General features: G+C 47.1%; 1 protein-coding gene across 1 annotated transcript in view; it reads left to right on the top strand.

Moving 5' to 3' along the window:
• The window catches only part of LOC142578267 (cell adhesion molecule Dscam1-like), a 207,898-nt gene that overhangs the window by 162,891 nt on the left and 28,641 nt on the right, over positions 1 to 16,366 (top strand). Inside the window, exons 10-12 of the mRNA XM_075687668.1 lie at positions 12,533 to 12,817; positions 13,587 to 13,706; positions 15,951 to 16,127. Coding sequence (XP_075543783.1) covers positions 12,533 to 12,817; positions 13,587 to 13,706; positions 15,951 to 16,127 — 582 coding nt within the window. The remainder of the gene's footprint in view (positions 1 to 12,532; positions 12,818 to 13,586; positions 13,707 to 15,950; positions 16,128 to 16,366) is intronic.

Genomic DNA, 16,366 nt, shown 5'->3' with positions numbered 1-16,366 from the left:
TCGCACTGTATCGGTCTTCTCATCGTACGATTCCCCCGCTGCTTCCTTTTTCGTAATCCAGTACATTTAATTCGTACTTGACCATATGCCATGCCTTTCGTTTTTAATGTCCTTCTTATCGATCCCTTTCCATTCAAGTGGACTTGCGAAAATCTAGTATCAACAAGTTCATAAACCAAATAATTTGAAATGAAGCTTCATGACATTAGCCGGACAGCGGGCGCGAGCAAGCGTCTCAGTGCGCGTTTTCGGCTACTGACCGAACATCGCAGTCGCGATGCCGTAGCAGAAATATTCTTCGCGTCTGTGCTTGCTGCATACCCGAATTGTAGCCGATGGCTGTCTGCCGGTTCTAAATTTCGCGAGCCAGGCTTCACGCAGCTTCTTGTCCTGCGGCTGCATGTGAATAAGGCTGGCACCGGGCTGCGTTGCGTACGTCCGGCGCTGCTGCACCGAGCAGTAGCCTACCATGCTGCACGCCTCCAAAGGCAGCCGCTAGCTATTACAGTACTTTCAAATGTTGTCAACAGATACCCCCAAAGCGAGAAAACCTGATTACTTTCGTAAAACCTGAACCCTGATTTTCTCAACCCTAGGTATGAGATCGCCATTTCTTGTGCGATGCTGAATGCTCAGCTGGTCCACGGGGATCCATCCCCTTGGCTTGCGTCCTCTTCTAGTGGGACTGTGCAGCAACAGCTCCGACTTGGAGGGGGGAGCACCTTAACCCCGTCGTGTCCAAATAATTCTCAATGACATCTACTGCCTCCTGTAGAACACTTTCGATATAGCCCTCACTACCACCGGGACACCATATGGTCACGTCATCTGCATACATCGTGTGCCTAATCCCCTCAATCTCCAAGACCCTCTTGGTCAATCCGACCATGGCCAGATTGAACAATGTGCGCGAGATGACGGCCCCTTGAGGAGTGCCCCTGTCTCCAAGATTTAACATCTTTGACTCCAGCTCCGCAACCCTCAAGGTAGCCTTCCTGCCTGACAGGAAGGACCTGACATAGTCATGAAAGCGCGCGCCGAGGCCAAGATCCGAAATGGACTTAAGAATATAAGAGTGCCGAACGTTGTCAAAAGCCTTCTCCAGGTCCAGCCCTAGGATGGCCTTAACGCACCTTCCATCTCCATCAATGACCTGATGCTTGATGAGCTTCACTGCGTCTTGAGTCGACAGCCCGGCCCTAAAACCAATCATAGTGTGGGGGTAGACCTGGTTCTCCTCAAGGTACCTTATAAGCCGATTAAGCACCGCATGCTCGGCTACCTTGCCCACACACGAAGTGAGCGAAATAGGTCTTAAGTTATCAATGCTCGGGACTTTGCCAGTCTTGGGAATCAGCACCGTGAGAGCTGTCTTCCACTGCTCCGGAACCACCCCGTCTCTCCACATAGTGTTAACCTCCCCGGTAAGGTACTTGATTGACCTATCGTCCAGATTTTTCAAAAGCTTGTTTGAAATCCCGTCCGCTGCGGGAGCCGACTTGCTCTTAAGGTTATGCAAAACCGTGCGTACCTCTTCCACAGAAAAGGCCTCATCTAGGGAAAAGTTGTGCTCTCCCGTGTAGGCCTGCTCCGTCAGAAAAGCATCCGGGTCCGCAACAGGAAGGTACTTGTTGGCCAGCTTTTCAACCAGCTCTTCCTCCGAGGCAGACCCCACTGCTTCGTGTACAGCTCTAGCAAGGACGTGCCCCTGACTAACCCTCGTATTGGAGTCGTTCAGCAAATGCTCTAAGCAAGCCCCACGACCTCCCGTTGCGCACCTGCTCGTCCACCGAGTTGCATACCTCATCCCATTGTTGCGTAGACAAAAGCTTACAGTGCTCCTCAATCAGCTTATACAGCTCGGAAATCTTTTTACGCAGCCTGCGATTAAGCATCTGCCCCTTCCACCTAGCCAGCATAGACCGCTTGGCTTCAATCAGATGGGTCAGCCTGCTATCAGCGCTATCCACCTCCAAATCCGTAGTGATCTCCTTCGTAGCCTCCTTTACATCCTCCCTCACCTGGGTGACCCAATCCTCCAGGGACGGCCGGTACAGGCCTTCGAATTCCTTCCACCTTTCTCCTCTCGCCTCCCGAATCATACGAAACTTATCCCAGTCTATAAACGTTAACGCCCTAGGGCGCCTACCCTCAACCTCAAAAACGACTTGCTAAATATGATGATCACTACCTAGGTCTTCGGCAAGATTGTACCAACTAGGCTTGGCTGCGTTCTTTACAAAGCAGAGGTCAGGGGTAGTATCCCTACACGTCGACGTCCCTATACGTGTCGGAAAGGCAGGGTCAGTGACCAGCGTAAGGTCAAACTCTGCAGCGTTCTGCCAAAGGTCTCTCCCTTTTACTGTGTAATGCTTGTAACCCCACACGTGATACGGAGCATTAAAATCCCCAGCCACGATCAGCGGATGATCCCCGGCAAGCTTAGAAGCCTTCTGCAGAATCAGCTTGAATCTCTGCACCCTGTCCCTCGGGGCACTATACACGTTCAGAATAAACACGCTTTTCTTGTTCACCCGGTTAGGAATCACCTCAATCATGACATGTTCCAGGGAACTTAAAGGTATCTTAAGATCATGCATCACATACGTCCGTTTGCTATCCAACAGAATGCAGGTCCCCCGAGCTTTGGATCCGCCGAAGACGGTTCGGTAGGCCGTCAGAGAAACTTCTTCCGTCATCGTCTCCTGCAGTAGAATAGCCTGCGGCCTACCCTTACACGCGCGAATATACTGTTGTAGAGGCGCCCGTTTACGAGCATACCCCCTACAGTTCCATTGCCACACACAAAAAGCCTCATTTTGTCGCGCCATGTTGAAGCAGTTGCTGTGAGCCATCTTGCTGAACTTGAGACTTCCCTGTCGAGGAAACAGCCGACTGAGATCCGGACCTAAGAAGGGGGGAGGCACTCAGACTGGATTTGCTTTCGAACACCTCTATTCTACATTGCAGCTCCTTGAACCTCCCATCAATCGAGCCGAGCGACTCTATGAGACGCGTATTCAGCTGCGCCAGACCATCATTGACCTGCTTAAAACTATCTACAACACTCGACAGCATCTCCTTCACCTCAGATCTCAACTTCCTCGACGCGGGCTCCGCCTCATGAGTCATCGCCTTCCTCTTTGAGGGGCGCGACCCACTAGCCTCACCTACATCAGCAAAATCCATGCTCTCTATGGGCTCAGGCATTGCCCTCTCGGCCGGTGCAGGTCCTGACACACCCTTAAGGGCCGAGATTTCTGCCCTAAGCAGCCTCACCATTTCTCTCAACTCTGCGTTTTCCTGTTCTAGACTCTTGAATCTCGCCTCATTCTTGCTTTACTCTGGCCTTAGCAAACTAGGCATGTCCGTTCGAGTACTTGTGCGCTCCGTCCAGGTAGTACCACTTGCCGCTCCACTGGGGCCTTTGCCTTGTAGACCCTGCAACACACCACTCTTGCGCACACCCTGTCCCGCCGTCCCGTTGGGGCCACGCGCAGTCTCAGCTCCCAACTGTCCGTCCAGTCCGAAGCGCACCTTAGACGCCGATCTGCTCCCAGACCGGCCACCGGAGCGGCTGCGAGATGCTATACCTGGTCTCCTTGATCTTGATCTTGAACGTCGACGCCCACGATCTTGTCCTTGCCCGCTCTCCAGCGTCTTCCCAAACGTCGGGAACAGGCTGTCGTCGTACCTGAAGCCTTCCTTCTCTTCATCCTCCGCCTTGATGTCCGCCATAGCCCGCTCAAAACGATGGCGCCGGACCACATATGGGGTACGGAACCGCTGCTGGCACTCCTTGGCAGCCGTGATATGCTCTCCCCCACACAGTTCACACTTGGGCGTACACCGGTGGGCCTCACTGGGATTGGTTGAACCGCAGCCCCTGCGAACCACTTCTTCCGGCGAGGGGCAGACGTCAGCGCGATGCCCCAGCTTTCCACAAGCATAACAAACATCAATCTGCTTGTGGTAAAGCGTGCACCTAACCAGCGCGTTACCATAACGAACGTAGTTGGGCACCTTGTATCCATCGAAGGCGATGATGACCGTACCCGAATCCTTGATGCGTTTTGCCGCCAGGGCCAGGGGATTACGCGGGTTGACAATCTTGCGACTGAGCGCTTCGGGTCCCTCGCTGAGAGGAACTTTTCTTATGATTCCCTTGCACAATGCGGCGCCGCGCGATATGCCGCAGCTTCATGCATGTGCCCAGCAATGCATAAATCCTGGATCCTCACGTACTTCGCAGCATTTTCTTTTTCCGGCGTGCTAACCACCACAATATTCTGCTGATAACTGGGGCAGATCGTGTCCGCTTCTCGTTTTACCTCGTCTACAGCTACCTTCCACTCTATCCTTCTACGGTAAAGCAATTTTTTTGGTTATGGGCGCTAACGTTTGCCAGCTTTGTACTCTTAAAATGCTGTCTGACTTGTAAAACAACGGCGTTATCAATGTTTCATGACTCGAAAGCAGTAGAAATTCTAGAAAATGTTGCCGCCTTTTAAGTTAATAAAAGAAAATTGCTACGCCACGCAACCTTTCTTCGTATGTTGATCAACTGTCTTTACTTTGTTTTCCCCAGCTATGTTTTGCGTTCTATTACCTCAAGCGTTTCCCATTTTCCGAACCGGTGTTTCTTAGCTGTGCATTTGGCGTAGCAAGCAGTCTGCACGCATTACTGGCGAAAAACTCTATGCAGGCACTTTAGGGCGCTCCATTGCTTTACTCCAAAGCAAAGGAAAGATAGCAAGCATTCGCTAGAAGCGCACCGCTATATTTGCCGCACACGCATGTCGGCCTTCCATTTCGCAAATGCAATGAGAAATCACAAAGAAAGTGAATATAGGGTGGCGCGCCTTCGAAAGGGGAGCCGAGATGATCAACAGTGGCTCTAGCCAACATAACCCGCAAGTGTGCGCAGTTGAAGTAACAAGAATAGGAAATCTGCTAGCGCTAAAGCGGGATAATAACGTTGGCAGCAGCGGTAATACGCTTTTGTGGGGGAAAAGTGCTACGGGCGGAAATGCAAATGTGCTCATTGTTCTTGCTTCAGTTCCGCCCGTAGTGGAAATGCATTTTTTTTTTCTGAAGCGAGAAATAAGGCAAGGAAACGCTTGCAAAGAGCGACGGGACTAAATTTATTGTGAGGTGCCGGCGCAAACTTCGCGTGAAATGTGTCGCGGCAGTGGCGCAGCCGGCAAATGCAAATTGCGAGCGTCGCTGTTTGGTGCACAAATGCACCATCGGCGTACTTTTGTTTCAACCTCTTGAGCGCTTCGACATTTAGCGGCATAACCACGGCTTGGCACGCGAAGTCGCACCGCATGATCTGATATGCTCGAGGCATCTGCGCTTTATGTTGAGTTATTTTCTTCTTCTTCTCTGGCTCACGCTTCCCTCTAGTTCCCCGTTACTGCAGTGTTAGATTTGATTTTGAAGCGCTTACTCAAAGCGTAAACAGCACGCGTCGTCGAAGAGATTGATTTCTTTGGACTCCAATTTTCAATCTGTTTTTCGTTGAGTCCTGACTCGCTCGACACATTTATTCTCGGTATTTTGGGCCGCAAAGCAGAAAATGTTCCGTGCTGCCTTCTCATCAACGTGGATTTAACTGGCCGTACGTTTCTCATCTCGGTGACCCTCAGCATTACTACATGGCCTTGTTACCTAGTTTTCACTTTTTAATTACTCTCGCAAAGATGAATGGTGCGCGGTCAATGGAACACGGTTATAAGCAACCTGACCCTGCAGCGAGCGTTAGGTTAGCGATGCAGAGTTCGCCACATCGATTTGCAGAACACGCTGCTAGAGCGTTTTTCCCGAAATACGATCAAGCGTCACCTATAAACTGCCCCGAAATTGATGAGTCTGACACAACTTCCAAATCCTAAATATAAAGCCTTTTCAGCATGGCCGAACTAATAGCGGCGATTGAAACTTCGAAACAACGAACAACACCTGGTCCCGATGGTATTCCTTATGAGGTTTTCAAGAACATGGAAGGCGCAGCTCTCGACGTACTTCTTCAGGCTATTAATAAAGTATGGGAGACTGGAAACATTCCACCTGATTGGAAGCATTCACTTGTTGTCGCGATTCCGAAACCAGGAAAGTCTCCAAATAACCTGCAGTCTTTACGCCCAATTTCACTAACCTCAACTGTCTGCAAGCTCGCTGAAAAGATGCTGGCCACACGAGCTTCCTGGTGGCTTCAACGCCACGATAAATATAATCCTGCTCAAATTGGATTCCGCTCTTACTTTGGAACTGAAGACGGACTTTCCATCTTATCAGACGATGTTTTACAGGTTTCGCCACACAGTCACGCTGTGCGCACGGTAGTAGCAACAGACATAACGAAAGCTTATGACAATATAGACCATGAAATCATTATAGCCAACCTCATCGACCTGGGACTTCCACCGCGGGTGATAAGATTCATCAACTCATTCCTTCGGAATCGCACATTTGCGATTACAGTAGATGGAAAGCAAGAAGGATACTTCACATCGAACAGAGCAGTCCCACAAGGTTGGGTTTTTGCTCCTCTTCTCTTCAACATTGCTCTAATACCTCTAGCCTGGCCACTACATCGGATTCCAGACGTGAGGTTCTTAATATATGCAGATGACGTCACTTTGTGTTCCTTGCATGAAGATATATCTAGACAAACTCAACAGCTTCAAGAAGCCCTTGATGTTCTGAACAACTACGCTCGGAAAGCAGGGTTGGACATTTCCGCCCAAAAATCAAGCTCTGTTGTGGTGGCCAACAAGAAAGGACGCACAAGAGTCACGCAGCACCCCTTTACATTTAGACTCGGCACAGTGACAATCCCTGAGGCTTCTGAGGTCCACATTCTGGGTCTCGATAATCACCACTCCGGCAATGGTGCACACTTGCTCCGTAAAACCAGACAGAGTTCGACAAAAACACTTCACCTTATTCGTCGCATTGCAGCAAAAGCAGCTGGAGCTCGTACTTACGTAGCTCGACGGTTGGTGCGTGCAGTCTTGCAGCCACGAATTTTATACCAAGCACAATTTCAACGGCTGACTTTGGCACAGCTGGCACAGCTGGAGACGATTAATCGCGATGCTATGCGCACAATCACAGCACTGCCCCGCATCACTCCGATACCAACCTTACAGGAACATGCCCAGCTCAACACAATTGCAGAGCTAATTTTGCAACGTGAAAAAGCGCGTGAAATAAAAAAGCAACTTATTCCGGCTGTCGCTGCGTTGCATGCTCATTTTCACCGCGGCTCTCAGATTGACAATCAGCCCTATCCAATGCCTCCCTGGGAATTCACCAGCATCACAACTAATAAACCAACGATGTTAAGACGCAGCGATACAACAGGTATTATTGACGAACACAATATCGTCGATGCATCATGCGCTAACACCTGCGAAGTCTATACGGATGCTGCCATTCTCCCAGACGGCGGAAGGACATCATTCCTGAGTACTACGGATAATTTCATCCGCGGCCACCAGCGCTGTTTATCTACGGAAGTCAGCGCTCTAGTAATGGTACTTCAAGCCATCCACGACGCTGTGCAAGATGCGACGCGACATCTAAGCTGCCTACCATCAAGCAACTAGATATCTTCACTGATTCTTTAGCGGCTATTCAGGAATTCAAGAAGGTTGATAAGGTGATGGAAATCTGCGAGACAATACACACTATGTACCCGCCCTGGTTGCTCAGTGGCTATGGTGTTAGGCTGCTGAGCACAAGGTCGCGGGATCGAATCCCGGCCACGGCGGCCGCATTTCGATGAGGCGAAAACACCCGTGTACTTCGATTTAGGTGCACGTTAAAGAATCCCAGGTGGTCGAAATTTCCGGAGTCCTCCACTACGGCCTGCCTCATTATCAGAAAGGTGTTTTGGCACGTAAAACCCCATGATTTTTTTACGCACTATGAATAGTAAAACAGCTACTTGCGTCAAGGTACACTGGATTCAAGGCCATTCAGTGAACCCTCACAACATTGCTGCTGACCAGCAGGCACACTGCCCTCCTTATCCTGATCTTCCGCCTATTCGCCTCCCACCTTAACCCCTTAACTCGCTCCGAGCCCGTAAAAAACTTTCTCCGGCAGGACACACGCGCTCTTATCCCACCGTGTGTCTGCTCCCTCCCCCTTCACTTTACTAGGGCGGTGGAAGTTGTACTTAGGAGGCTTCGGGCCGGGGTGGCCCTTACAGCGGCTGTTATCTCAAGGTGGAACTGGTGGCATTTACCACTGGGTGCTACGTGTCCATACTGCTCCGTTCCTGTGATGGAAGCAGATGCATACCACCTCATACGGACATGTACTGGTTTAAAATCGGAGCGCTCGCGTCTCCTACTGAAAGCCGGCCTCCGCTACAGTGTGACAACCAGCTATGACCGCTGGATACATGACAACAGATTCCACGAAGCACTGCTTCAATTCATACACAACACAGGCCTCACAGCACACATATAATACACATACACGCACCAAGAATTATGCCTTAAGGGCAAGTCTTTATCGTAATAATAAAAAAAAGTATACAAAGACCCCAGGTTGCTTCAATGGGGGATTCACTATCGTTCATGCAACGTGAGTCATGCGACACCGGTATCGCGTGACTATACTTCCCAAGAAAGCCACTCAAATCTCATCTGTTGAGAAGTACTTCTGTACACATTCGGTTCGTTGTACGGCTGCAATTGCTAAGTCTCGCGAAGGGCAGCGTCAGAGTTATACGTGCCGCATTCATTGACTTTGAGCTGTTCCGTCAGTGGTATTTTCTTCCTCAGTGCATGATATTATTCCATTAGCAATTGTACGAATGCTCGTGGCATTCTACTGGCGTCGCCATCGGTGCCGCTGTGCCGTGCCGGTGCGACAGCGCATGCGTGGCCCGCGAGCACACTAGTGGAGGTCACATGGTCTGCTGAGTTTCAGAGGCGCCACGCAGCTGAAATAGGTTAAAGCAGCCGCGGCACAAAATGTTTGCTTTGGGACAAGCACGTACGCTTCCCGCTGCCGGTGGTACTTATCACGCCAGCGCTGTGACCGCGATCGCTCGTAGTCATCGAGTGAAATTTGTTCGTGTGCATGTTTGGGTGCCCGACATATCACGAATGTTTAGATGGTAAGCAAAGGTTTACTGCAAAACCTGCTCCTCGTAAATAAACGAGCGATACTTCCTGTAATATTCTAATACCTTGCTATTGCTGAGACTATTTGACAACTGCGACTACTTTCGGGGCATCCATGCAGTTGCTCTCACCTTACAGGTGTAACAGAAGGAACCAAACGTCTCAGGCTCGTATTCAGCTCTATGAAGGGCTGCTACCTAAATGGGGGGGAGGGTACCTAATGTACCCTTCCCCAACCATTTAATTCTATCTGCTGGGCTTCAACGAATGAGAAGTGTAGTAGTATTCATTTACCCTCAGGGTCCTTCGGCAGTAGAGGGGGGAGTGGGTTGTACAAAAAGATATGGAGGAAATATATTACGAGCGTATACACAATATTTGCTAATTACACTATATTAGCTTAAATTTTGGTAAATACAGCAATACGACATGGCAAAACGTAATTGACATAAAAAAACACCAACATCAGTTTCGTACAAGTGTTTGCTTTAATACAGTGGTAGCTAGTGCTTTTCAAAAATTTTTATTGCTATTAATGGAAACAATACCAGAGGGAAGTTCATTCCATTCTCTTGCCGTGCAAGGCAAAAATGAGTTTAAGAAATATTTCATGTTAAATATACAAATTCTACTTGCAGCACAGGGCTAAAACGCTTTGCATATGTTTGTTGAGAAACGAAGTTTGGAGAGGGTTGAACAATGGTTATGCCAGATAGCGTTTCTGTTATTGGCATTTTTTACAGTATGCTGCTTTTAACATACTTTTCTTTAGTTTATAAAATCGTTCGGTAATGTTAGTTTTTTTTCTATATAATGCCTCGTCCAATGTTTCAATACGGCGATTAGGAGCGGTCTTCGCAGCCGAGCAACAACAATTCAATGCCTGATGTCTGCGTTAATATGCTGCAAGAATGCGAAACAAAACTTATCAGTCGAGTATATTTACCCCAGAAAATGCTACAGGCGCAGCTTTCTGTTACTGCTGAATTATGGCAGCTAGAAGTGTTTTATGCCCTCGATGGTCTCAAGCAATAATAAGTTGAAAGAAAGAATGTAGGTCGTATTTCTTGCTGTCAACTCGCAAGCATTAGCCCATGTTTTGTCATTTAGGCATATTGTACCGGGCTTCTCTTGTTTTCAACCCTTACGAAATATTTAAAAATCGCTTGTCCCAGTAGCACTTCGAGTGGGATTACTCAAAAAGGCAGGCAGAACTTGCACGACAAATGAAAATGCATTTTTATTGCTTAAAAATAAATTAATTAAGTTTTGGCTAATTGCTTTACGACACAAAATATATCGACGAATTGAAGCCTGTGAGTTCGCAATGCGTATCCACTTGCAATTAATTCTCAGAATGACAGTAGTTTGATAATATTAAGAGCGCATGGATAGCAGACCTAGGTATTTAGCTACAACTGTTTCTATAGCTTTGTAGGTTTTGAAGCAACGTAGTCGAAATTTTTCGGACTGTTTGTAATAAACAAGTTCCATTAGTGTGATATGTTCGGTACAAAAGCACAGAATACATCCTAAAATATTTAAGCTATATTTTAATGTTTTTTTGTTGTTTGAAGGCATATGTCTGAACATTTTTATATAGGCAAAGAGCTCCAAATATTTGGTATACATTTATATGCGCTGTGCTTTGCTTTTAACCAAAATAATGACGTCAGCTTTGACCATTGTACACAAAGAATAATATTTAAGCCATTTTCTTAAGCAAGGCTGGTAATAAAAATCAAATTTGTGAGAGTAATACATTATTTGGTTCAGTAAGCCTCACAAGCATTCAGGAACAATGCAGAAGAATCCCTATTTTGATAGCACAGTGGTTACAGAAACAACGTTCCTTTTGTCAGAAAAAGCAGTGTTTTGAGAAAACTTGGTTTGAATTCTTACTTTCTGAGAACTTTGTTTAAAACGCTCGTCAGGCGCAGTCTTAGCGGTTGTCTTTTTTTTTTCGGAATGCCTTTTAGTACCCTTTCTTCGACTCGCTCTCATCCTGCTCCTTTTCGCGCTTTAGGCTGGGGCCGAAAGTCTGTCTATCGTATCCTACCATGGTACATCCTGCTCAGTACAGCATCGCAAGAAACACCTGGTGTAATACCGATGGTCTCACAACTGTCTTTTTGACAATGTTGCTATCATTGTAGTAAAATATTACACTACAAGCAGTGGTTTTTACAAAGAACGCTCCAACGAACGTGGTTTATTGCCACCTACATCTAATCAAGTGTTCGCGCGACAGCTATCTGGAATATTATGGCACATTCGGGGCGCATAGGGAACTACTGAAAACGTTAAAGGAGCTACAGACATTGTATTTCTAAACGATTACACACTTAGATACATTAACGCATTCTAAATCAAGAATAACAAAGCAAACGCCAACGCAAGCGCAAACGTTGCCGAAACTTGGTGTATCAAACAAATAGGTTCATGGAGGAGGGGCGCTTTTGGCACCGTATTTAAATACATTACGCTGCGACTCTGAAGATTCCACTTGGTGCAAACATGTGCCTTGTAGGCTGGTATATTTTGGCACTACAATCAAGAAATAGCACTTTTAGTCAACTTTGCTATCTTCCTCTCTCTTCTCCCCTGCCCCACTTAATGCCCTATGTTTGCGACAAAAATACATTTGTGATCCAGTTAATTACGTGCTTCAATGCATAAAACGGCGTTTTGTTAATGATTTAAGTGGAATGAGTGATATGTCCTACCAACTCACCAAATACAATTCGCAAACTGCCATATGTGACATAAAATGATTATTAAGGAAGTAGTGTCCGCCTATTCGAGCAATCCAATTTAATGATTTTGATATAGTTTTATCTTCCACAGACAGTTTTGCAAAAAAGAAATATTTCTGCATAGGTAGAAAGAAAACTCACCTGGTATACGTAGTTGAAGCTACATTACAGCTACGGGGCTAGTGAATGAGCGACTCGGTACGCTCCTGACGCGAACGGCCAGGGCGTGCGCCAGCAACTATATCGAACCAACTTGCCCAAAAGTTTGTACTGTTGATACAAGGTTTCAGAGGTATTATGCATGAAGCTTTACAGAAAGACGCAGTATTCAATATGTGACTTTTGTGGCAATTACCTAAATGATTGATTTGCCATCCCGGCCTTAGGCGAAAGCGTATGTCCAGCGAAGCTGTTGAAAACGAGCAGTACAACTGCGGGGGGACGCGGACGCGAAAAATGTCGACCACCGACCGAGTGGCTGACAGCTTCGCTGTAACAACGAAATTTGCTACATAAACCGCATACAGCGTATGTAGTTAGCCTTGTCTTCGAAACCCGCTGTTGTGGCCCCTCAATATTCCAACTAAAGGATATATCGCCTAATGAAGCAGTGCTCGTTTCTCGCAGCTCCTCCCCTCGTGAGTCCATTCAGCTTCCCGGACGACCTCACCGAGGGCAAGAGGGCGGGCGCCGCATGCATCATCTCCGAAGGTGATGTACCCATCACCATCCAGTGGCTGAAAGACGGACGGCCGTTAGATCCAGAGCTGGAGGCATCTGTCGCCAAAGCGAACGACTACACCTCGTTTCTCTCGTTCACGGGAGTGCGCCAGTTTCACTCGGGGAATTACACCTGCGTCGCGTCGAACCCTGCAACATCGTCCAACTATAGCGCAGCGATGATCGTCCGAGGTGAGTTCAGCTTCAATTTTATCTCGTTATGCTTTTGCATATTTATCTTCGACCTTTCTGCAGCTTGGAGGGATTTGTCTTACTGTGATAGTGATGAACGCTTGCTGCTTACGCGATTATCATGAGCAAAGTTTCAGAATTAGATCACCAAGAGGAACAGTTTATGATGCCCCTATGAACACTGGGTAATAGGAGGAATACTATAAAGATACGTAGGAAGCGGCAGAAGCAACACTGGTGACAACCGTTGCCATAGTTAATGCGCAATATTGTACATATAGCTTGCAATTAGAAGATGACGGAGCTTAAATAGCCTTAATCAGTTTGATTACAGAAGCTTGATTACCTCGTATAAACTCATATGCGCAACGTTTCTGTAAATGTATACTATAGGATGCGTGTGCGCTTACTTCAGCGCAGCAAATTTCAGTTAAAGCTGTAGTTCTTGTAATAGCTAGGCCCCATATTCACAAAGCTTCATCTTTGTAAGAGTGCGTGATCATTGGCAGAGGTTCACGGGCCAGTGACTGATAAGGAGAGGACGGTGGCGTCGGTAGTCAATCCGAGGCAGCACTTACGCAGGAGTTTTGCTTGGAGAAAGGACAGTAATATTTCAGGGGCTGGCGAATTGTCGCGTACTTGTGCTATAGATTAGTAAGAGCGCACAGAAGCAATGAGAAACATATGTCTGATCCCTCAGGTAAGAATAAGCTTCTCATATGATATATACACTCTAAAGCGTTATTTTTTCGTTTTTTTTTTCATACAGTTCCTCCTACGTGGAGGCAGGAGCCAGTAGACAAGGCTGCCGTAATGGGACAAGCGGTGAGCTTCGATTGCCAAGCGGAGGGTTTCCCGGTGCCCGTTATTCGATGGAAAAAGGAACACCGTGAGTATAAGTGAGACACTGCATGGTCAGTTTCGTGGAATGTTTTCGCCGATGAACAAGTTTCATAGAGCACGCAAGCATACAAGTCACGTAAACGCAACGGATCTGTCTCAGCTACAAAAGTTTGCGAAAGGAAAATGCCTATCATTAGCTCTATATTCATTAGCGAAGCTAAGGCTATCGCGTACTTATGGGTCCAAGAATTCAACATATTTTGTAATTACTGCAACATCATTTGATCGTCGAATGTGAAATTCAAGGGCGCAAAGATTAGGGTCCTATTTGTTTTGGTTCAACAGGAATGTGTATGTGTATACGCACAGATAACTAGCGTGTGTGAGCAACGCGAATACATAAATGAGATCACGCTATCAGGCTGAGAAAGAAGGCTGAGAATTTACACGCCAAAGATCGCGAGCGCTGCGCATGTCAGGCATAGCAGACCGGCGTTTATTCGAATGAGCTTGCTTTCTGAAATGGTGAGCGAGACCTCAGTGGCTTGTAAATGCTACTTTCAGCAAGCTGTACAGCAAGGCCCTTGCATTTTTAGTTCTGGTGCTCCGCAACTAAATTCAATAAGACTTTAGTATTCGTTTATGCTGCTGCCACCAATCTTTCTCTAAGTAGAGTAGCTATGCGGCTAGCACACTATGTGGGGATCCCTACAAGATCTAGCCCCTATGGCTTTAGTTAGGACAATGCACGTGGCGAATAATGAATAATTCATTCTCTGCTGTATTTCTTTTACCACTGTGCCACTTCATTTCACCGTGTTACAGTTATTATACCACGGAAATGATGTCAATGTGTTTATTTTATTTTCAGTTATTCACATTCGCCCAACACATACAAATGCAAAAAAATAAGACTGCACAATTAATCACTTAGGGCATGTACGAGGCCCCAAAATGAGGCGCCAGAGAGTAGAAATGTTGGTTTACTGGTGATATATATAATTTGCCTCGGTAATACAAAAAAGCGGGTGTAAACACTCGAACTCAGAAATTAAACTATGCAGTCTTACGTGCCAAAACCGCAGTATGATTATGAGTCACGTGGTAGTGGGCAGCTGCGGAATAACTTTGAACACTTGGTGTTCTTTGACGTGCTCCTAAATCTAAGTACACGGGTGTTTTTCGACTTTACCCCCATCGAAATGCGGCCGCCGTGGGCGGGATCCAACACGATGAGCAATCGTTCATGCCACGTTGTCAGGTTCACGTTTGGGGAAATCAGGTGCGCGTACTGTGCGCAAAAACAAGCCTGATATTATTGTGATAGCAATTATATGGTCACTCGATGCAAATATTCGCCGTCGCCGTCGCCGTGATGTTCCGTAAATGTTTACATATATGCATGCAACACGTCACTTGTGCCGTATAGTGAATGTAGATGCTATAGCAACCAACCGCCGTAGTGGCTCACACACGTCTTATTTTCTTCACTCAAATACTTCTCAGAAGTTTTGAGGATTACATCGCGCGGACAAAAGGTATGAAACGTTTCATTCACAGTGCATGCTATCGATCGTAAGTCTTCTAGGAATAATAATGAGTTCAACACAATGTTACGGTTCAAAATCTGAAAGTGATACAATTTCAAACACGCCGCTCTTTACAAGCAGTGCTGCGCAGTGCTGTATGTGCGATGCAATTGCCGGTCGTACAAGGTCTGTTGAAGCCTTAAATTAAGGGTGCTTGAAGTTTTGCACATCAGCGCATGTCGCATCCGCGCTGATGTCAGGTTGTTTCAGGCTGCAGTCGCTTTGACATGTGTTGAAAGTGCGTCTGAGTTTTTACATAGCACTTTCATTACCGTTACTTCTCGACGCTCATCGGTTCTCGGGTTCGCTCATCCGACCGCAGTGGCCGCATTTCAATGAGGGTGAAAGGCAAAAACGCTCGTGCACATGGGCGCACGTTAACTAACTCTAGGGGGTCAATGTTAATTTGGCGTTCCCCCGATACTGCTTGCCTCATAATCAGGTCCTGGTTTTGGCGCGTGAAACGCCAGAGTTTCATTTCATTTCTAATTTGATTTAATTGTATTCGTTTCTGTCTCCTAAAATCTTCCATCGCCGAGATAACGCGGGTCCTCCCCATTGACTTAGGGCGACGTTTACATCTTTCATTTGGTACGACTTTCTTTGCATGAATCTATTGCACTCGTCACCTTGCTCACTTGCGCTTGCTCGCCGCTTGTTTACGATGTGGACGAGCTTATTCCTGCCACGCTCTCTTTCAGGTACAGAAAGCGGTCGCGAGTTTGCGGTGATTATCAGCAACGCTAACGTGCAAATTTTGGAAAACGGCTCGCTCAGCATCCGCGAGGCCGACCGTTTAGACGCCGGACACTACATGTGCCAGGCGCTGAACGGAGTTGGACCTGGCATATCCACTGTCATCAAGCTCGACGTGCACGGTACGCGTATATATATATATATATATATATATATATATATTTAACGAACAGCTTTCTTTCGGTGTTCTGCCCGTTTTGTTGGCCTGTGGTCGGACTTGCCGCCACCGGCATAGAAGCGCCGATGCAAAGAGTCTGTGCTCACACGGCCGCTTTGCTGCGCGGTTCATTCGCGGTACGTCAGCTGTACCGACTCTTTGAAGAGGGGATGGTACACGGATTAAAAATCTTATGGTTTTTAG

Source organism: Dermacentor variabilis, chromosome 4 (genome assembly GCF_050947875.1).
Source record: "Dermacentor variabilis isolate Ectoservices chromosome 4, ASM5094787v1, whole genome shotgun sequence".
Classification (NCBI taxonomy): Eukaryota; Metazoa; Arthropoda; class Arachnida; order Ixodida; family Ixodidae; genus Dermacentor; species Dermacentor variabilis.
Note: the sequence above shows the minus strand (reverse complement) of the source record. Positions and strands in the feature narration are given on the sequence as shown.